This window comes from Emydura macquarii, unplaced genomic scaffold (assembly GCF_026122565.2).
Source record: "Emydura macquarii macquarii isolate MOO-44397 ecotype Brisbane River unplaced genomic scaffold, CSIRO-AGI_Emac_v2 contig_2422, whole genome shotgun sequence".
NCBI classification, from domain to species: Eukaryota; Metazoa; Chordata; order Testudines; family Chelidae; genus Emydura; species Emydura macquarii.
The window spans coordinates 30,154,535-30,177,868 of NW_027132559.1; the positions used below are offsets into that span (position 1 = coordinate 30,154,535).

The 23,334-nt window shown below is 39.3% G+C and overlaps 1 protein-coding gene and 1 long non-coding RNA gene across 6 annotated transcripts in view; one reads left to right on the top strand and one right to left on the bottom strand.

Annotated features, from left to right (window-relative positions):
- DYNC1I1 (dynein cytoplasmic 1 intermediate chain 1) overlaps positions 1-23,334 on the bottom strand; it is a 242,226-nt gene that overhangs the window by 21,733 nt on the left and 197,159 nt on the right. For 4 of the 5 annotated variants that reach the window (XM_067562160.1, XM_067562159.1, XM_067562158.1 and 1 more), the window contains 2 exons: positions 9,650-9,790; positions 3,735-3,860 (listed from right to left, as the gene is read on the bottom strand). In XM_067562160.1, coding sequence (XP_067418261.1) covers positions 3,735-3,860; positions 9,650-9,790 — 267 coding nt within the window. The remainder of the gene's footprint in view (positions 1-3,734; positions 3,861-9,649; positions 9,791-23,334) is intronic. The other variant, XM_067562161.1, reaches the window with a different exon arrangement.
- LOC137162132 (uncharacterized) lies at positions 10,319-14,633 on the top strand. Its single transcript, XR_010922294.1, has 4 exons — positions 10,319-10,449; positions 10,933-10,997; positions 11,163-11,258; positions 14,231-14,633. It is a non-coding gene; the product is annotated as an uncharacterized lncRNA (long non-coding RNA).

The following is a 23,334-nucleotide window of genomic DNA, read 5'->3' on the forward strand; positions in this document are numbered from 1 at the left end:
GAATATAACAACACAAAAAATAGGATAGGTTTTAAAGATTGGGCACATATGAAAAATATGGTATATGGCTCTTTTTGCTGAATATATGTAGGATCTTTGCAAAGCAGTCTTCTTCCTCTTGTAATATAATCCTATTTAATCCTGGAGACTCTTTCTGCTTCAAAGTGAAGTGTGTCCTGGCACTAGTGGATGCGAATTATGATTCACTACCAGTTCATTACGGATGAATTTAAAGGGATCATGGCCTCAAAAATCCAGATTTCTCTGTTGACATCTCTGGCTTGATCTACACTGTCGGTGAAATTCAGTGGCAGTCAACAGGAGATATGCAAGCTACTCTATGTCGATCTTCCGTCGACTTCCTAACTTCTATGTAATGCAGCATCCCCACTACAATGCACCGATGGGAAACACCCTCTCTTCAATGCAGCATTAATCTTTTTGCAGGGGTGGATTAATGCCATTGACTTCCGGATCGATTGAGCAGGTCTCCAGTGCCGCACAATCGATCCCACAGAATCAATCCGGCGGTGCCGACAGTGCTGCCGTGAATGTAGACATACCCTCAGCTTCAGAAGTCAGCCACTGAAAAAGAAGAGAGGAGCTACATGGCAACCACCATGATTAAGACAATTTAAAAAATGGGTAGGGGAAGGGTGGGTCCCAATAGGCCAAGGGTGCAAGGCGAAAGGACCCTCTCGTCCATGCCCATATGCTGAAGGAAAGAGGAAAGCTGCCCATGAGCACTCCTGCAATTGAGACAATGCTCCTGATAAAGGGCCTGCTCCTGCTTCCATTCAAAGCAATAGCAAAGCTCCCATTGACTATAATGGTGCAGGACCAACCCCTAATAGAGACACTTAGATGCCTCAGTGAGGAGTAAATATCTAGACTGCTTAGACAATCCTTCCAGAGAGTGTGAGGGGAAGAGGAGTTTAGATTGGAAGTAGATTGGAAGTTTAGATTGGAAGTAGATACTACAATAAGCACAGAGTTAGTGGGCTCCAGTAAGATTGTCAGCTTTTCTTTTTAACATCTTGCCCTTACACTATTAAGTGACTCCTCTGCCCAGTTAAGGTTGTCATGAGGGGCAGTTTTTTCAGCCTTGAGGTTATAGGAACTTCCACGCTCTGTGTAGCAGGTTCAAGAGAGATGGGGGAAAGGAAAGGAGGGATCATCTAGGGAAGGAGGAGAGAACTGGAACAGCTAAGTGATGAGCTCCCAGCCTCACTATGTTTTCCCTACTGTTTTGTCTTTCTTCAGCAGGCTCCATTTTCCTTCTGGATAAAGTGATCTGCCAGGAAGTCAGTATCCACGGTTGTTACAGTTTGCACAGCCAACAAGGCTGCAGACATATTTTCCTGCTTCAGACCCTTATTAAGGGTTTGATCCAATGACATCATTGACTTCAACAGGAGTTAGATCAGGCCCTACATGCACCTACATCTGAATTGCTTTTAAAAGGGCTCTTTATGAACTGACTCGATGGGTGCAATAAGTTAAGCTGCAGTTTTTCACTATCTTCAACTTCTGTTCTCAGGGACACCAGTATGAATCCCTATTAGTGATTTAAACTGGCACTCTGATTGTAGCGTGTGTTTGCATCTGAGGTTGGCTAGCTGTAGTGACTCTTAGTAATGACTGAAGTTGTCCTGCTAGGGTATTCACTAACACTTTGAACCCCCTTATTTATTTAATCAGAAATGGGCATCAAAAAGGCAGCAATCATAGGGAGGGGCGAATCCTCTCTGTTCCTCCATTTCCTCATATGTAAAATGAGGATAATGATACTGACTTCCTTTATAAAACACATTGAGATCTACTGATGAAAACTGCTATAAGAGCTAGGTCTTCCAATTAATATTACTGCATCACAAAGAGGCTTCTCAAATAACCTGTGTCTGGAATTATTACAGCAAAAAACATGGTCAAAATGAAAAATAACTATAAAAAGAACAGTTTTACTATGAAATAACTATGAAAGAACAGTCAAAAAGGCAGAGCAACAGAGTACCTTGTTAGCTCACTTGACAAAAATATATGGGAGGGAACGGTATGTGCACTCTTGTGCCCTGATCCTGCCAGCTGCTGCTTAGGGATGGGAACTGAGACCTGGGTGAAACCCTGTTGAAGTTACTGGGGTTCTGCACAGCCACAGTGGCCCGCTCACAGAGAGCAGACTACCGGATCAGCACCTTAGTTTGCATTATATAACATGATCTGGACTCACATGGCTGAATACTGATTATTCTCTTTTTACAAGTAATATTAGTATGTCTTTACTTGTCATGAGGCATGTATCCCTGTGATTTTTTTTTTTGCATGTAAGACTTTTCTGATTATGCAGAAAAAAGACCAAAAAATTTAAATATTACTCCCTCTGGATGAAGTCCACTTTCTTGTGGTTAATCTTGCAGGGATAAACAACCCTCTGAATGGTGTGGTGTATGATACGTCAAAGAGACATTTCTTTAGCCTGTCTAGACTCTAGACAATAGACAAGACCAGACTATATTGTCATTGCAAATATTGCAGTAGTCTGTCATATCACTTAGAAAGGGAGAAAAAAAAATCACCACTTCAGAGAAAAAATACAAAAATAATAAATAAAACGGCCTGCCCTGCCAGGTCTGCAGTGGAAATTTGAGTGTAATAACTTTAGACAATTTAGAAATTATATAGCAAGAAGTTTCAGCAGCCATTTGTGAAGAAAGGCAACTCCTGCAAAAGCATATGCAATCCAACAATATGAGTCATGCTCAAGCAATTTTGCTCTGGGCCATAAAATCACTTTATGTGAGTTACAGATAATACTCTATGTATTCTGTAATGTTTCCCTCCTATGTAGAGATGGATATCCCAATATCCTATCACAGATAATGATGAAAAACAAATTCTTTACACAAAGACTGATTGCTCAGAGATTCACCCTTGGCTATTCCAAAGAATTGTAATGCAGGCTGAACATTTCATACTGCATTCATCAACAAAGAGGCAGGCTCCATCCATGCACAATATACTTCAGCTTAGATAGTTTTTATAGTATGTAGTAGAGGAAATTGAAAACAGCCTTAAAACATGGAATATTCATCCTGCTATTTCACACCACACATGCATCTGTTAACCCCCAAACCACTACCTCTCAGTTTTCTGTTGTTGCAGCCACTGTAAATATTCAGGCAATGGTATCAGGGATACTGACTGGTTCTTTACATGTCATGATGAGAAAAATCTGTATCAGTAAAGTGGAGCAGGTCACAATACATGAGTTACTGCAATGAAAAAAGGTGAATCCTACAGGAGAGTGTTTGGAACATTATATATTATACTGTTATAATATAACATTTGGAACATTATATATATTATTATTATTATATATATTTTTTAAACTTTTATGTTGTAATATTTTGTACTCTTTTGTCCCTAGGAAACGCAGCCAAAAGCCAAACACTTTTTGACATTAAAACATAAATAGTGAGAATAAACCACAAGCCTTTCAAGCAAGATTTCTTCTTCATATCTGCCATTAAACAGCAACACTTAGCTGAATTGAAGGTACATTTCAATGTTGTGTAGCACTTCGAATCAATAAGGATACCATTAAAAACTATCTGGATCATCAGTCGGAAGTGTCCTTCTCATGCACATAAATGCATGATGTTTTCTAACATTCAGTGGTATGACAAATACTGGAAACTACTACAAGTATTAAAGAAAAAGAAAAGAACAAGTACCTCTCCAACATCATAGATCCAGATGCGGCCTTCTGAGTCTCCAACTGCTACCTCTTTCCCAGCCTGGGCCCAACGGACCCGATTGAGGGCAGAAGCACCTTCAATTGTTACACTGGCCGTTGGAACCTATTGAATCAATAATAATGATGATAATGAAATCATGCTGCAGTGAATCACGTGCCAGTTTAGAATGTTATGTTTCAGTGGATGAATCACAAGTCCCTTAGAATTACTTGAGGTATCATAAATCCCTTTTGTAAGGGGAGAAAAAAAAAGATTGTTGCTTCAATCACATGCTCTACTGAGTTAAGGGAGGTGGGAAGAATGAGACAGAGACTGTTTAAGAGGTGTGAAGGAGACTTTTCCACGATAAATGTGTGAGTGAATGACACAAATATTTTTTCCTGACTGTGGAGACATACAAAACTACAGCAGCTTGTTTCTCAATATGCCTTAATTTCTGATCAAGAGATGAGTTAAAAATCAACTGTCAGGCATTCATAAGCGAAAGACAGCACTAAAACATGGTTTGAAAATTCACAGAACGGTAGCAGTGTTTATGAAAAACATATTTTACTGACCTACATCAATGTTTGGTTGTAGTTTTGTGTTTTGGTGGCAGGGTGGAACAGAAACAGAAGAAAAATCACTTCAAAACAAGACGTTTTTAGTTTCCATACTATTCTTTCCCTTTTTTATGCCTCTTCCATCGTAAGCCCTTATGTGCTTTGTTCATAAGGTCCTTCATTTTCAGTTTTTACTGATTTTTACCGAAAAAAATCCCAGGCTTTACAAAGTCTACTACTCAGTTTTTACTGAAGAAGTTCTGGGTTTCACAAAAGCTATTATTCAGTTTTTACCAGTTTTCATCCAAATTTTGGACCACGCAAGTACATGAAAATACTGATTATGTTACAAAAATCCAACCCGTTTCATTAGGTAGATGTATTTAAGTTCATAAGAAATTAGTCTAAGTATAAATGCAAGGCTGTCTGTTAAAGTAAGGCAATGTAATGGAAGATACCTACACATGCATATGTGTACATACTTTTAATGTACTGTTTACGAAATAAACCACAGCATTGAAGTGGTTGGCATGAGGTATCAGTGAAAGTAGGAAGCAGAACCTTTGCAGACTGCCTGGGAGACTCCAACTATAGACAGTAACCATGCATAGTCACTCATGCAGCAATAGCTAGTCACTAGCACCTCAAGACCTGGAAACTCAGTGTGTCCCTTTGTTACAAACTCCGACTAAAGGCTGCAAAACCAAACTAGTATCTCAGAACAATAGGGCTGGCATGCTAAATCCTCACTCCTGTAACTACTTTGAGCCTCACAAGTGAAGTTAAAATAGATCTGCTTACACAGTAATTTAGAAATAATGTTGGATAGCAATCAGAAAACAGGAGATTACTACATCTTCCCTCCCACCTTCCTTAAAAAAAGTATTCAAATGCAAATAAGCCACTGAGCTTCTCTCTTCATTGTTTAAGGCCTAGGTCCTATCAATACTATATGACCAATGAAAGATGGCATCTCATGTAACTCCTCATCTCAGATATGTTATTATTTGGTGTGTTGATGTCAGTGCTTTCAGTGTGATTTATTAGATCAATTACCTGGCATAAAGTACCAATAAAACTATCATATGATAATATACATTTAAACTTCACCCTCCTTATCACTGAAGTCTCCACAATTTTTTTAACTCATAAGGCAATTAATTATATATAATTTATAGAAAAATTTGTTAAACAGCCAAAACTGAACTCTAGAGCAGTTACTTAATCCATTTCATCAGTTAGTTTTGTTTCTCAGAAAATCAGTAGATCAGAGATATATAAGTTCTTTCAAAGGAGTATGTTTCAGACACAGAATTTTAGCTATACCTTTCAAAATATTGAAAAGTATACATGTACTGTATCTCTGCTTTGGGTTAATATAGCACTATTTCTGTGCTGCACAGAAAAATAAACAGTGTTCATGCTGACCAATTCAGGGTCCTATAAATTAAAATATTATAATGGTTTAGTAAAAATCATTCCCACTCAGAAAATCTATCTAACAGCATCAAAGCAATCATGAAATTGTTCTAAAATATTTGAATACCCCTCCTTTTTCCTTTTGTACAATGAGAAATATAGTCAATCTACATTATCCTAAAATAGATTTGACTGCTTTGAATAATGATAGTTTAAATTACACACACCTATTTAAGATTTCTAAGATCTGAATTTACCTTGTAATGGTGATATGACACCATTAGTTATGTTTTAAAAGTTGTATTTTAAAATACTTTATAAATTATCTAAAGTTATAAACTGACACTTGTCAGATTATAACCATTTTGGCATATGAATTTAGCAGATAATAGACTGAGAAATCAGTAACCTAAAAAACAATGATAATTTACCTTTTAATTTGTTGTTGCTTATGTAGTGTTAAAAAAACTGTTTAGAGATATATTTCATATCTACTTAATGAAAAAAATGCCATCTACATACTTCTAGAACCAAAATATACAAGTCATGCAAAAGAAAATATTGTTGAAAGCAATATAATAGAGGATCAAAGTGGAAAAATATCAATCAATCATTCTTGTACAGTAATCAAGAGAGATGATTGAGTAATAACAGAGGCTGACGCCACCTTTAAGCCAAGCAAGAAAAATGTTGTGGATTCAAAACAGGGAAATCAGGATCTTCCATCCTAAATTTAACTGAAAATATGGCATACTGACCATACATCTAAAAATATTATCCAACTTGCAGGAGAGTAAAGAAGTGTTGTGGGGTTTTTTAATGTTAAATAAATCAAATATAATAACTTTCACTGTTATTACAAAAACCAAACATGGTATCCACAAATCAGAATGCTACATGTGATTAGTTCAGATCTTTTTAAAGCTAGATTGTGAGAATAGTCAAATTATTATGGTCATTTGGGTCAAAAAGAATCTAGAGAGTGAAATAAATAAATATGTAGAAGAGGACTACTAGAAACTGTTATATTTCAAGAAATTGGAAGAGTATTTAAAAAGTTTCTAAAAACAGATATTTTCTCCATCCGTTTTCAAAATAATAACTAAACATTAATGCAGCTGATTTCCTAAAAACAAACAAGCATTATTATTAATAATAATAATTATCAACCTCTTATATAGCACTTTTCCTCAGTTGATCTAATTAAAAGACATTAATATATTTGTCATTTTCCTCCATCTCTAGATACCCTTTTACATCTACTACTAGAAAGTTTGTTTGTTTAAACACAGGTAATGAGTCCCAAGAATTTTCTCAGGTTAGTCATCTCATTTTTATTTCAATGATTAATGAATAAAACTCTGACAAATATTTTTCATTAGTAAACAGAATAACTCTTTCAGATTCTTTAATAGTCAACTATGGAAAATCATTATAACCTAATTGTAAGCTACCAGGCCAAGGATCAAAGCAAACACTGCTCACCTTCAGTTGTAATTTTTAAAAGAATTGTGTATGGTTCTTTCTTTCACTGACACTACGTGTCTGATCTGCTTTCCTTGCGAATCCAAACTTTACATTGATTTAGTTTCTGCTAGTTTATTGTTTCTAAAGATTTTCAAAGTATTCTATCACTGCTTACTAAAGAACTGGAATAGTATTTTTTCTTCATAGATCCAAATTCAGCTCTCATGCTGATGTAAATCTGTAATACCATTGACTTCAACAGAAAATACTCCAGATTTGCACTTATGTGAGAGCTGATTTTGAACCTTATGAATGAAAATGCCTTGTGAAATTGCCGGTGGCTTTGGGTGCATATGGAATGCAGGAACAAACTTTGAATTCATTTCTAGGGATGCTCATTAGCCTTTTCTTACTCAAAATGTATCAGTAATCCTGGTCATGTAGGGCATGATCCATCTCACTGACTTCAGTGGAAGCAGGACCAGGCTTATAGTAATTACTTGTGGTGAAATCCTGGTGCTACTGAAAGCAACAGCAAAGTTCTCATAGATTTCAGATGGGGAGACGGGGGGATCAGGATTGCACCCATGGTATATTACCGGAAAGGGTTATTTTTTCTTTTTGAAATGTTAACAGGTTTTTATGTTGTGTGTTGAACTGGCATTGATGAGAACACCTGAAGGATATGTTCCTCCCTCCCCAAAAAGAAATTCTGAGGAGAGTCCTCCTGTATATCCTCCAGCTGCATGCTTTCTAATTAAAAAGGCTGCAGTACTTCCTGCTCAGAACACTTCAAAAGGCATAGTTGCTTCACGTAACAATACAGTTTTCAGCTTTTGTGCCTCTTACCTGTCCACACTTATTTATGGTAAGCAGCACTGATTTGGAAACCATAAACTGCACTTGTATTTTACTTTGGCTGAAATGTATATCACAGTTACATGAAAGACATAGTAATAAATAAACTAACTTTAAAGAAATATTATAGGAAATGGGGGAGGGAGGGAGGGAAGGAAAATGGCATTTGTTGTTCTCATCGTTTCTTTCAAAAAATGAAAATAACCTGTCCATTAAAATGTTACCTTATTTTTATGCTGATTTTTTTTTTATTTTGTTTTCTATTTTCATACTATGCTATTACAAAGTACTGAATACAAATACACAAATATTTGTGCTTGGGTAATGAAAAAATATTTCAAGTCCAATTCTGAATCTTTGTGGTATAATCAAAGCACACTGGTCATTTAGTGATGGTTCTTATAGCAAAGATTCATCAAAGGAAAATTCAAATCAAATCAAGATTGTACTCATTCATTTAATACCTAGAAATATTTTTTAAACATGTGGAGTCAGATTTGCAGACTTAAATTATACGAGACACACAAATAAAGAGGAACATAAAATACATGCTACCTATCTCTCTTTAGGAAGGAGGCTGCTTGATTTTTAAGTACCGTATTTGTTACTTCATCTTTGCAAAAAGTTCCCTATTAGCCCTTTCTGTTTCAACTGGGTTGAAAGAAACGTAAGGGATGGTGGAAAACACATGGGCATCATTAAGTTTTTATCAGGTTGGAAGGACTGTTGCAGGGCTGTCAAGCTGTGAAAATTTGTGGGAGATTTTGAGGGAAAACAATTGTGAAGAAGAGTTAATGTTTCATTGAAATAAACTGAAGAAATAAAATAAAAAAAAAACAAATAATAATTATTATTATGAATAATAAAGATATAATAATCATGAAATAAAAACAATCCTTCCATCCTAAGAGGAGAGACTTACAAAGCTGCCTTAAAATAAATCCCAAACCAAGAAATCTCACACTCCACGAGTGAGGCTTGGCAGGTCTGTGCTGTTGGTACAGGACTGTCCAGTTGTGACAAGCTGAAGGAGTGGAGAGCTAAAGAAAGCAGTGAGATCTTAAATGTCTCACTGAAACCATGTGCCAAAAAACCCATCACAAAATGGGAGAGATTTTTAAAATCTGCCTTGAAATAAATCCAAAGAGAGGAAGTATCCTTCCCAAATAGGCTCAACATTATCTATCTGCTGCTCTTGTGCAGGGCTTGATTTTTTTTTTTTAATGGGGATTGCATTATTTCTCTTCCCCGCCCCCCTCCCCCTGTCAATGTAACTTGCACGAAATATACAAGGAGCCTTGAACCGTACCGGGGGGGAGGGGAATGCAATGTTCCTTAAGGGTACGAGAAGGGGAGATCAGTGTCCCCTGAAATATACATGGGAAGGCTGAAGGCACGTCTCCTGAACCATGCAAGGCGGGGAGTTCAGTTATATTTGAAACACACAAGGAGTGGGGGCAGTTCAGTATCCCTTGGAGGGGAGTGTTTGGTAGTAGCAGGGCTACGCCACAGGCAGAGGCAGGGAGCTAACATAGCCTGCCTCTCCCCCACACCCCCCGCACCAGACCTCGCAGGGTTAAGGGCTCCCCCGCCACCCCGCCTCACCTCGGTGTCATTATTCAGGTTCCACAGATCCAAGCGCCCCATCCCGTCCACACAGGCAAAGAGCGCGGGATGCACTGGTGACCACATGACATCGTAGACATAGTCTGCATTGTCTTCAAAGGAGTAGAGCGGCTTGTTGTGCTGTAAAGCAGAGAGAAGCATGAAGACTTCGTGGCGCTAGTGCTGCCTCGGGCTGTCTGGCGAGTCTAATTAAAAACTTTGCACATTTACCAAGTGTCATAAAACTTCCCCAGATGAAAGGTCCGTGCAGAAGGTGGGACGGGAGCTTTAATGGTGCAACGACTGTCCAGTGGCATAAATAAAATACGGTGGGGTGGGGTGGGGTGAGGGGGGCAAAGGGGTGATCGGGTGGAGAGCTGCTGAGCAGGCTTAAAACACAGCTCGGGACATTCCACGCAGGGACATAGCCCCTTAGCTCCCAAGCCTATGGGGGGAGAGGGGGGACGAGAGAGCACTTTGCACGTTGCTCACACAAATAAATCAGGTTTGGGGGCTGACCTGATAAGGATCATGAGCTTCCCAGGGAGCAGGAGCAGCAGCAGCCCACGGGGGCTCCTTGCACGGCAGGCAGCCGCTGCCACCTAGCGGCGCTTGCCCTGTTGCAGCAGCCAATTAGTAGCCTTTGCTCTTTCCCCGTTGCGCTGCGGAAGACAGACCAGGGGCGTTATTGCCAAAGGGAGAGATTGACTCCCAGATGACCGATATCAAAGGGCTGCCTTGCTGAATTCTTTGCCTGTTTCATGGGGTCATTTGGACTGCTTATGCTTGCTCTCACTCTGGTATTGCCTCCTTTTCTTTCCCAGGTGCTTCAGTTTTTTGTAGCCGTTAAGGAGAGCTGGATATGCCCAAGCTGGTTAAAATTCAATTGTAAAATGGGAGGGGATCTAGGGAGACTCGAGCTGCTACATAAATGAAGTCGGGAAGGTCTTTATTTTAAGTGAACATTGTCATTTGAAAATACCTTAGAAGTCAGAGGCAAGTTTGCACTATGCCAGAAATAAAATGTAATTGGACATAATGAATTATTCATCGCAGCTGGCTTCTCTTAGTCTAATTTTTGCATAATGCTTTCACTAATCCCTGATCAATTAATGTGAAATGAAATTTAAATGATAATGAAAACTCTAGAGATAAAAGAAATTAAGTATTCTCATAGCCTCTGACAGAAATCTAAACAATGGGATTTAAAAAAAAAAGTCTTCCTCATCCAGTCAGCTGTCTGTAACACCTCTTTGGGTTTGGTTTAATGTCTTTATAAGCAGATGATAAAGATCTGAAGAAAGAACATAAGGATTCCAAGTCATGATTCTACCTTACACTTGTAAAGGTACGTTAGTAACAGGTAAAATATTACACAGAAGACCCTTAGAAAAACCAGATGGGTGAGGTAATACGGTATCTTTTATTTGGTGAGAGAGACAAGCTTTGGACCCTACACAGAGCTCTTCCTCGGGTCTGTGTAAGCTCAGAAGCTTGTCTCTCTCACCAACAGATATTGGTCCAGGAAGAGATATTACTTCACCCACCATGTCTCTTTGATACCCTGGGACCCACTCGGCTACTACAACACTACAAACAGAAGACCCTTGTAAGTCTATAACTATTTTTACACTGGTTTTAAATATTTGGGGTCTCTCAAGAAGGTCATTGCAGAATACACCCTGCCCTGATAGTAAAACAAGAGGGAAAAAAAATAAATGAGTGCTGGAATACATGCATTAGCTCATGTAGCTGTAATTATTTGCTAATAAGCTATGGATAACACTAACCAATTTGCATACAAAAATTGTGCTATTTAAGGGCCTAATCCAAAACCAATAGAAGGATTCCCATTGACTGCAGTGGGCTTCGGATCAGGTCCTAGCAGAATGCTTTCAAATTAAAAATAATATTTTTAAATGAACAGTTTACCTGCGTTGCTAAAAACACAATTTTTTCTAAAAGTGAAGGAAATAATTTTTTTTTACTTATGCTGGTGCTTTCTGCATTTTATACATTTTTGTCAATAAAAATAGAGTGATCAGCTTCATCTCTACTTATAGTTTACTTCAGCTTCAACTTTACTTATAGTTTACTTCTTGTCTATTCCACTTTCCATCATCCCACATTACACATTGCTGCAGTTTTTTATATGTATGTGTGTATGTATATATTCCTCCACAGTATCTGTGAATGTACACACACTCTGCCAAGGAATGTATGTGTTTTCATTGCAATATAAAAAGAAAGAATGAAAATGTTTCTATTCACCAGAGGCTTTATAACAATATATTTGCAGCTTTAATTACATGACTGTCTTTTTAAAACACAAAGGCACTGGGCACTAGTTATAGGCCTGCTTTGGCTATATTTAAGTCAATGGAAGTTTTGCCACTGACTTCCAGTGGAAGCAAGATCAGGTCCCAAGTGTACATATTTGGCCTTACACTTTTGGTATTTCATAAATGTAACAAACAGTTTGTTTTATTTTTAAAATGTAAAACACTGACAATAAAATACGTCTGGAGCTCGAGATAAGGAATTACCTCAATTTGATGTGCTCTCTTTCTAAGGTTAAATATTGTCTTCTGGAGTCTTAGTGTTGCATAAACAAACAAACAAAAATAGCTAGAGCGAATTCTTTCCCAAATAAGGAAAAGCACATTTAAGCATGTGAAAATTGCCATTAACTTCAATGGGACTACTCTCTGTGTAAATGGGACTACACACATTTTAAAATTAAGCACATATGTGTTCACAGAATTGGGGGCTAAGTAATGATCAGGTGTGGAAACAGAACTATTATAAAAGATACTTGGGAGCTAATATCTTCAGCTGAAAACCTGCAAATAGAATTCAGAACTCCACAATGGCTACAACACACACACACAGCATACAATATTTTATATTTACAATGAAAATATCTAATTGCGCTAGTTTCAAAGATATCAGACATACAAGTTCGCTGGAGAAAACTTACTGGTAATATAAAATAGTGTGTTTAAAGGAAAGGAAGTCCAACCAGTTGCTTGTTGGCAAATATTTTTCTCATGCACAGAAAATATGCTACAAACACAATACTATGGACCATAAATGTCACAAAATGCCATGTGATTAAGAGGAATAAAATCTACCCACAGTAGATTTCAATCAACATTTCTTTTTGAAGAAATCCTGAAATTGGATTTATTCTTATTTTATTCTGTTGTGTCACTTCTTATGGCCTTTTAGCTCAGGCAATATATTTACCAAATAACGACCAGCATGATCTAGAGAATAAGGTACTGAAAAAGAAGTCAGGAGACCTGGTTTCTATTCTTGACTCTGCCTTTGATTACTGGGTGATCTTTGGCAAGTCACTTCAACCTATTTTGCTCAATTTTCCCAACTGTAAAGTGATTAACGATACCTACCTTCCTTTGTACAGTGCTTTGACATCTATGGATGAAAAGCAGTGTATAAATGCTAAGCATTATCATTACCATGATATTGAAGATCTGAACATGCAAAGCTGAAGTCAGGCATAAAACCTGGATAGCCAAGTAATATGCATTTAAGAAGCATCCAAACCATTTAGAAAATGAGACATATTAGTGAATGCAAATGAATGGAGATAAGCAATTCCACCTCCACAAACAGCCGAGGTAGTCCAGGTTAACCAATTGCTAGCTTATTATTGGAAAACATGTTATGGGAATGTAAATCTGTGAACTGCATCCTTTCGTTTGAGAAGAAATAAATACTGAGCAACCTTTCTACACAAGCTAGCATGAAGGACCATGCTTAACTTTACACACTGAGTAGTTCTACTGACTTTAAGGGGACTACTCATAGTGCATAAAATTAAACCTGTGCACAAGTGTTTGCAGGATTAGGGCCTCAGACTTTTCTGTGAATTCACTGACTAAGAGCCCAGTCCTGTCAACCCTTATTTATGCGAGTAGTCCTTATTCCTATGAACAAGCGTTTGCAAAATCACATTTAACGCCACAAACCACTTTTTCTAGGAAATATTAAAATGTTAGATCATGTAATGTTCACTTTAACACCATTTTAAATTACCTGAACTTCCGACTTACATGACGTATACCTACCATCTGGCTAATGTTATGAAACAACTGGAATTGAAACTTGATGAGCTTTCATTCTTAAGTTTCAGCCCCCCATTATCATTCCTGTGTACTGAACAAATAGACGAAAGCAATGTCTCTAGGCAATCTTGAGCCACACCTACTTATTGAAAAAGGCAATTCTGGGTGAAATTCTGACTCTACAGAAGTCAATGGGATTTATACCATTGATTTCAAGAGGACCAGGATTTCAGCATTCATTTTTCAGTGGGGAAAGCAATTTCAAGTCAGATATATTTTTATCTGGTTTATTTAAATATATGTATACTTAAAATCTGTTGTTTGTACATATTCATTATTTAAAAGAACAATGGAGAGTGAACTATAGATGTTAAAACATGAAATATATAGCTGTCTAGGAATTACCACTTGACTTTTTTGCCAATGAAATCAGATGCTACCCTAAACAAACACTGTATTAGTTATATAAAAATGATATTTTTCTTTGCAGGTATAAATTTTACCAGCCTATTCCACTTATTAGCATGGAAGAATCCTCCTTAATCCATGAGGCGCCACATGTAAAGAAGCTAATTGTTCATATGAAGCAATGTGTACATATACACAGGTTTTAACTAGCATCTGACTGCTTAAAAGCCATGGTATCAGTTTTGCCTGGTTCCTGGAAGGAGTATTTTACATATTGGCACAATTTCTGTGGAACTCAGCTCCACCTAAAGGTACTTCTTTAAACTGTGTATTTCAGCAGCATAAATCTGTGTAGCACCATTATTATTCTGCTTACCAACTGTGTGTGATCTTTTTCCTTTTATTGCTCCATCCTTTTTCAATCCAAAGACAATGGGCCAGATCTTTGTCTGATATATATCAGTGTAGTTCCACTGACGTCATGGAAGCCATGCTGATTGATATCAACTGAAGAACTGACCTGACATTCTTAGTTTATATTGATTTAACTTTGCTAGGCATGCAGCAAAAGAGATATTCGGCTGTATTTGGCATGTAAACTTTCCATATGGGTTGATTTGTTTAGTTAGAGGCAACTGTGGTCTTAAGGCTCTACGAGGAAGCAGTCCCTGAGCTCCCCTGAGGACAGTGACTGCTATCATGTGTGGACTTTGCTTTGGGTGCAGAAACAGGAGTAGGCCCCTTATGCCAAATCCCAGCCCCTCTGGATGCACCTCCTTGCACTGGCCTTTAATAATTGGTTTTCTTTTCTTTTTCTTTTAAACTCACAAATGACGGCAGCAGCAGTAGACAAATATCAACTTATATCTTTGTTTCTGGAGCATATAACACAGTAGGGCCCAAATTGTGCAGTCTGTACTCAGGGCAAGTCAGATCCTCTCATGGCACAACCAATCAGAGAGGGGACAAGAAAAATCAGGATATTCTGTTAGGTGAAACTCCTGGACCTTCCACTCAGGAGGCAGGATCTGAGCTTTTGCTATGTCTTCATAACCGACAGATCACTAGATTCAAGGTGGTCCATCCTGAGACAAAGCCTTCTTCCTCTTTGCTGAGCTTTAGGCCCGCTTTTACCCAGGCAGTACCTGCAGCTAACCCTAGCCCACACCCTAGGATGTGGACAGCATGAAATAAAAGTAATACTTTCTGGTTTGATTTTAAAGGATTTTCCAGTAAAAATATTGTTAGTCCCCTGTCAGATATACCACATAAAGCAGCTTCTCCATGGACCCACCCTTTCTTTCCAGACCCACTGAAACCTAGCTGTGTTGGGTTACCAAGGATGGACTTTTAAGACTTCTGATAAAGGAGAGATAAAAAACACAGAACCACTGCTTTCCTCTTCTGCTTCTTTTGGGTCATTACCATTCTCTTAAACTTCCATGACATGAACCCTTTCATGCCACAAGGCATTGGGGAGTCAAATATATAGACCTTTTTTACGCAGACAAAACTCCTATTGAGTTCAGTAGGTGATTCACTGGTGTAAGGATTTCTCTCAAGCTTGTTTTCTCAAAAAATTTAAAGCTATGGGCAATCACATTTGTGCCAATGCTCTGATAGCCTCTGCGGTTAAGGTGTTCAAAGTGCATTCACTAGGCTTGATTCAGTCCAGCTTATATTAATTACTGCTAAAGGACTAACCTGTGGGGGAAAGTCATGGTGGCGCAAACTGCCTGCAACTCCTGCATTTGCAACAAGCATTGCCCAAAAAGTGGCTGGAGTGGGGCATGTCTGTGATGGCTGAGAAAGCATCTACAATGGGTAGCTGCTCCTAGCAGAGTTCCCATGGAACCACAACCATGCTTTATATCTGCCCTCCCCTGGCAGAACCCCCAAGTGAAGGTACCATGTGAACCCTACTCACCCTCTCTTGGCAGGCAAATTCATCCTCAAGCCACAGGGGGGCTTAGCCATGCCTATTAGACTTAACATTTGATGTTTCACTATACTATGAACCATGTGCATATTTTAAGTATTTTTAAAGGCATGAACTGCAATGCAGACAATGTTGAGCACACACTGGGTGCTACTGGAATATTAGCACCGCTAATACATTTTAAGAAGGCAGTTAAAAGATCTTCTTTTGATGATGATGTTGGATGCAAGGTCAGTGGTTAATAAAGCTATTACCATTCAGGATGTGATCATGGCTGAGATCTCTGGATGAAATATTGGCGCTACTGAAATCCATGAGAATTTTATCATTGACATCAGTGGGGCTGGAATTTCCCACTCTGATTTTGCATGTATTAATTAATTTAATTAGATCAACTATATGTGATTTGTTATGACACCAGAGCCCAAATTCTACAAAGTTTTGAGCTCCTTAACTCCCAGAGAAGTCAATGGGAATGGAGGCGGCTCAGCCTCTCACAATCTCAAATAGGAAACTCGAAACCGAATTTACAACTTGTTAGCCATCAGTAAGACATTTCCAGGGTACGAGGAGGTCAGTTGTAATTCCACATACACATACGCCTAAGCTGGGCACACATCTCAATGCTGCCCTTTGCATTATCAGCCATCTTACGAATTGCCCATTCTGTCTGGTGTTCCACCCCACCACCTGAGACCGCTAGCTGTAACCAGGCAGGCAAAGCTGTTGACAGCCTACTCCAGCTCAACGCCTCAGAAGCCGCAGGCCTTTCATCAGAACGGCTCAGGCCTTCACACAGGCAGATAATAGCCAAAGCCAAAGGAGTGAGTGGGTCATGAGCCAGTGGAAGAAGGAACAATGCCCTGGCAGACGGCAACAACTGCCTCCCATCTCCACCTCACCCATAGACTCCAGCCTGCCACAAGAGGAGTGGACCCGCTTAAACCACCTAAGGACTGGTGTTGGGCGCTTTAACTCCTTCATGCACATCTGGAACCTTTGTGCTACTGCAGCCAGTGAGTGTGGAGAAATGCAAACAGCGGACCATCTTGTGGAGGAATGCCCCATCCACCACCTCAAAGGAGGATGGGTTTCCCTCAACCTCCTGACTGACAAAGCACTGGAATGGCTGAGGCCTGCCATATTCAATTGCTGAATGAATGCTCGAATGGAACTCTACACCACACGCAAGAAGAAGAAGCCTCTCACAAGAGTCAAACCCTAAATAGGAGCCCCAAACATTCTGTTTCCCTTATAACTTCCAGGATGATGACATTTTAAACTACTCTGTATGACTTAAACAAACTCCAAACAAGCTGATTGCTGATTAGACCACTTTAAATCTTTAAAATGGTATTTTTGGACAGGTGAACAGCCTTCATTTTTTGATGTATTGGGGAAAAGTGCTTGAAATTCATGGTTTCAGAGAGAGATTAAAAATCACTGTTGTTGCAGAGATGCGAAAAGTGTTGGCTCCCTTAATTGATTTTTAAGTCAATAATTCAAAAAAATATAGAATACTTTTGCATAAACATGTGGGAACTATTATAGGTGTGGGGGAGCAGAGGGGCTGAGTGAGAGGGTGTATGAGAGCAGACTAAGTCTGGAGATAACATGATGATTACATTTTTGTGGTTTCCTTCAAAGTCAAAGCGTCATGGGTGAGCTTACAAAAAGGAAGCAAAGGAAAAGAGCTTGACAATTGGTACTGGAGGTTTTTTTAATGAGAGCTAATCTTAAAACCTAATACTGAGGGACAGAGAGAAAGAGGGGGGAAGGAATAAAATAATTTGGTAAGTCAGACATCACCTTACTCTGGGGAGCGTCCAGAAGGCAGCCAGCAGAGCTTTGAGGATGTAAGGAGTTAGCCTGTAATTGTTACTTGCAGGTAACTGCTGATTTTGTTCATCTCCTTAATCATTTTGAGTGCTTTGCTTAGACAGGACACGTTTAAACTGTGCTGCAATACTGACAATGTTAACTTTGGTATTTTGACTTTCCCCTATACCTCTTGATGGGAGGGGACCCTTCAAATGATATCTCAATAAAACAACAGAGCATGACACCCCTTATAGAAACCACTGCATGTTAGATAAGGAATAATTTTTAAATGTATCTGAAATAAACGTGGGCCAGTTACTAGCTGATTTTTAAAGGTAAGCAGAATTGTTGACAGGACGGGATGTTTTCTTACCAAGCACAAATCCTGTAGCCCAGGGGTTCTCAAACTGTGGTATGTGTACCCCTGGGAGAACGCGAGACATCTCTGGGGAGAAATTGTGTAATGATGGATTTTATTAAGTATTTTATTTATTGCATTTTCATAATAGGCTACACAGACAATGCTTTAAAACACTGTGGGAATTTGTTATTAAAAATACGGTAGTTAATTTACTTCAAGATGTACCAATAAGAACAGAGATACACAGAGACGCTGACATACAGAGACCTCATCTCCAATCACTGTACAGTGCGGGTTCAGTTTCTCAGCAACTGACCAGCCTAACTGAGCTCTGAACTTAGTCGGGGGAGGAGAGGTTCGGTTGTATATGTTGCATTATAACTATATCTATACGTAACAGTGAAACATGGACAGATGGCTAAAGACAGGCAGTGTTAAGAAGAACACAAAGTATCAGTGATGGAAGGATAGGGGTACGCGGGCAGCTGGTTGATCTGAAAGGGGGTACTCAATCGGAAAAGTTTGGGAACCTCTGTTCCAGCCCAAACAAGAGTTGAAGAAGACCTTGAATGCAGCAGAACAGGCTCAAGGAGAAGCGGGGTTGGAAAGGTCTTGGTGTGCCCTGGGTCAGCCTCTGCAGAGTCACTTTTCCAACCCACTGTATAGCGAACTGTGATGGATAGCCATTGTGGAGTGGCTGTATGGGAGCTCTCCATCCTGGGGATAATGAGTCTGAACACATCAGCCCACTTTCTAGTTTTCCTGGGCCTGATCCAACTTTTATTCAAGACATTCTCATAGGGCCCAGTCCTGCTTCACTGAAGTCTTTTCATTGACTTCAATGAAAGCAGGATCAGGCCCTGAGGAAATATAGCAGAATGAAGGCAACATGTTTGTGTATTTTTAAATTTCTTTTGGTTCATGCACACACTAAAAGGCTGTGGGTTACAGTGCATAAATGTACCTTTGCTGTATTGGCAAATTGTTTCTAACTGGCTAATTGCACTGGTCCCATGTTTCCTCAAACCCCTGAAATTCATCAGCTAAACTTTAATGGGGGGGTTTCAAATTTTTATTTTTAAAGCACTTTTCCATATGCTATTACACTATGCATTTTAGCCACTGATTTCTTTTAAAGAACTGTTACTTTTCTGAAGCAATTTTTCTTGCAGCTTTTACCAGTATGTAAATGATTCTTTACAATATTATATCAAATGATAAATGTGAATCTTATTATTTAAAAAGCTCAAAATGTATTATCCTTATCTTGTTACTACAGAAATCAGCACTTAGCTCCACAGACAATACCTGTTTTTCTCTGCACTGTGGAAGTCCCATGATCATGGCTTAACTGCATCACAGGCTGACTTACAATTTACTCAGTTCATAATCCTGTCTGTAGAAATGTTTTTTTTTTTTCTTTCAGAGAAAGGCTCTGGGACATACTGGCAACTATTGATCAGAGTTGGCTTTACCTGGTGGACATTAGGAAGAGTCACCAAATTCTGTTCAGAATATCTAGACACTTAAGAGCATCTAACCCTGCATCTTACTCTCATATCAACTGTTAGGGAGGTAACTTCCTGCTTAGATTATCCACCGAGGTAGAGGGTGGAGTAGTGATGCAGGACTGGAGACTGGGGTCCAATGAGGTACTCAGAGAAAAGCCAGAGGACTATGTAAAAAGAACTTCACTGGCAGCTAGATGGGAGAGGAATGAGAGCTTTTCAACTAGGTCTTGAGCCAATGGCCACTGAAGTCAATGGAAATCTTTCATGGAATCAGGCCCTAAATTGCTAAAGGATTATAGCCTGAGTTGACTTTTTACATAAAGCCCTATAACCTGTGCAATCCAAAGCCAAAGAATAAAGCCTTGCGGAAGAATATCTTAGTTGGGGAAATATTTTGCTGTTGCTGTTTGATTAGGTGGCTCACTCCCCCATCTTACTTAGAAATATAGAGTGTCTTGGGCTTCCTACTCCCACCATTCTGTCCCTCTTTTCTCTACCTCCTCTCTTCCTCCCTTTCCTTACAAATAAACTACTAGGCCTCCAGGTAAGCCCCTCGCCTTCCATGGTGATGGTTATGCTCCTCCACTGCTGCAACCCTTGCCTGAAGCATTCTGCAGCACCATGCCACGTTGCTCCTCTTCCTGCTCTGCACGGTGAGCCACAGGCAGTAATGACTGAATGGGGAAATGACCTGGCTTATAGGCAGGGGGTGCAGGATAGCACAGATGAAGTTACAAGGGATCATCATGACCACAATTATTACAACACCATGGTTCTCCCGGGAAAGAGAAAGGATCATTCACTATCAGGCCGCTCAAAGCTCAGTTGTTTCTTTTTTTTAAATAGAAAATATAATTTCATCACAGGTCGGCCAGTCCAGTATCACACACGGGCTCATGGAATTATTCTGCCTTCTCAGCAGCCCTGTTGTTCCATTCTCAACATTCCACTTGCAAGGAACTGCACTCTGGAGGGTGGAGAATATTGACGAATCTCTAATGTGGCCTAACAGTGGTTTATACTGAGCCATGAAGATTAGTCTTTGTGGCTGGTAAGACCAGGAGGCCTGCAGAGTTTTCATGGGTCAGCAGCCACAGACTCTGGGCCTAATTATTACTGACGGGAACCCCATCTTGTAGGATATTGAACACATTTCCCTTCCTTCTGATAACAAAGTCTTTCTAATAGCACAGAGGGAATTGCTGTATTTAACAAGTTACTAGATGGCGGGGGAAAACGTTTTGATTAGCTACTTTACATTTTTTTACATAGTCTTAATTATTCTGAAATACTTCATAGTTGCAGGTTTACAGCCTGATTCTACATCACTGTAGTCAATGGGAGTTTTGCTGTTGACTTCAATGGGATCGGGACTTAGTTTTGTGTAGGTCGATGAATCCCTAAGGCTGAGTTCTGCTGTCAATACGTACATAAAACTTTCACTGATTACAACAGAATTTACACAAGTGCATTCTCAGGCAGAATTTGGCTCTTCCAGTTTGTCACACTGGCTCCACCGCTCGGAATATTCTTATTTTATTTTCTGACATGCAGATTTATTCACAAGATGTTTCGTAAGCAAGAAGAAACTGGGCTTGGAATATGTCTGCCGTTGAAGCATATTTTCTTGTCACTATTTGAAATACAGTTACACCAAAAACCAAAATCATGAGAAACACTTCATGTGAAAAATTCAGGGCTGACTTGAAACCACCTGACTTCACTCTGGTTTTGCTCCTTAAAATTACCTAGAAAATACCATAATCTTCTTTTCGTATGGCTGGATGAGAGCCAGACCTCTGGCTCCAGAAGTAAAGGGCAAAAACTAAAAATCCTGTCTGAACAGGCAGCTCCACCCTCTGCCCCAAGTCAGTTTGGCTTTTTGACAAAAAGTGAGCTCTGAAGCAAAATCATTCATTGCTCTGGTCTTGGACAAACTCAAAATCCTGAACTCACACAGCAAACAGAACATTTCCTTGAAATCTAGCATGATAACATTATCACCCTTCGTTTTAATCTATAATCTGCTTCAATGAGCATATGCAGCAATTAGTAGTTTTAATTACTTCTGTTAAAGAGATGAAATTTTAAATGGAAATATACTATTGTCTTCCTGGGGCAGATTAAGGAAGAATTCTTAGTTCTACTGGATCTCAGTTGGCAGTCTAGGAGATGTGATGTAGCTGTCTGTCAGTGAAAAAATAAGGTCAGATTTGCCACTGGGCTAAATAGACACAACTCCACTGTAATCTGTGAGAGATTGGAGGATGGTCAAGGAGCCCATTCAGAGGGAGAACTATGGACCTGATTATGCAATCTTCACTCATCCAAATAGTTCCATTGGCTCCAGTCTTCATGTCTGGCCCAGGAGCACTCAATGCAGGCCTAAGGATGGGAGGCAAAGGTGTCTTTATGCCACCTCTGCATTACCCCAGTCCACAGAACTGTCAGGGGCCAAAATGGTTCCAGGCACAAATTTGAGCAACCCCTGGGCTTTACCTACAGCTGCCCTTAATCACCCTCAAGAGCTATATTAGTAGTCATGGCTTGCTGAAGCGCAATGTATTCCAGCCACATGTCCTTCCCCAACACAACTCCTTATGTGGAGGGCTATGAAATGGAGGCAGTAGAGAGCCCACTATACTAGCTTTTCACATCCCAGGGATTTCCCTTTGAAAGACGAATCATCAGCAGGCCACCTAGGCCATTTTCAAAGAATCTTTGCAATACCTGAGTTTTGCAAAACAGCCTATTGGGGCTGAGGATGATGTTTATTGATCCTAATGGGTCTATATGCATGAGTAAGTATTTCAGGATTGGTCCCTAAGGATATGAATTAGTGCCAGTAATAGTGTAGGTAATCAGACTAGTTTCTCACACAACTTTGTCTGGACCTCGAGGGCCCCTGCTGAGTTAACTGTGTTTCCTGTTTTAAATTAAAGGTCTGTTCAGGGCACCTCTTGAACAGAAATTACAAACTGTTGTGGTTTTGTGATATGGACAAAGGTCCTCTAAGGATTGGAGGAGCCCTCCCAACTCATTTTCAATATTATTACCTAATGCCACAAAGGCCTGAACCAGAGTTTCCAAAGCTGAAAGACTGGTGTGCTTACCTGCTGTGCAAGTTCCACTAGCTCCCAGAAAGCAATGAAAAAAGCATGAAAGCAATAGCTTTTGTGAGAAGGCATATGCAGGAAAGTGAGATGATAATTATTAAAGCAGAAGCTGAGTTGCCCATCAGAATATCTAGTTTCAAACAATTTATGGTCTAGGAAATTATTAGAAATTAAAATAAAAAAGGACAAATTGATGCAGCGGAGAAAGTTCTACAGACTGTACCATTATAACCAACCTATATTCTGTTTTTCCTGACAAATGTAGCCTTTGTGCTTAACAGAATGTAAAATACAATTGTTTTAATAGATTATAAGGCCAGAAGTGACCATTGTGATCATCTGATCTTCTGCATAACGCAAGCCATAGGACTTCCTGAATTAACTCCTGTTTGAACTACAGTGTATCTTTTAGAAAAACTATCTTGATTTAAAATGTTT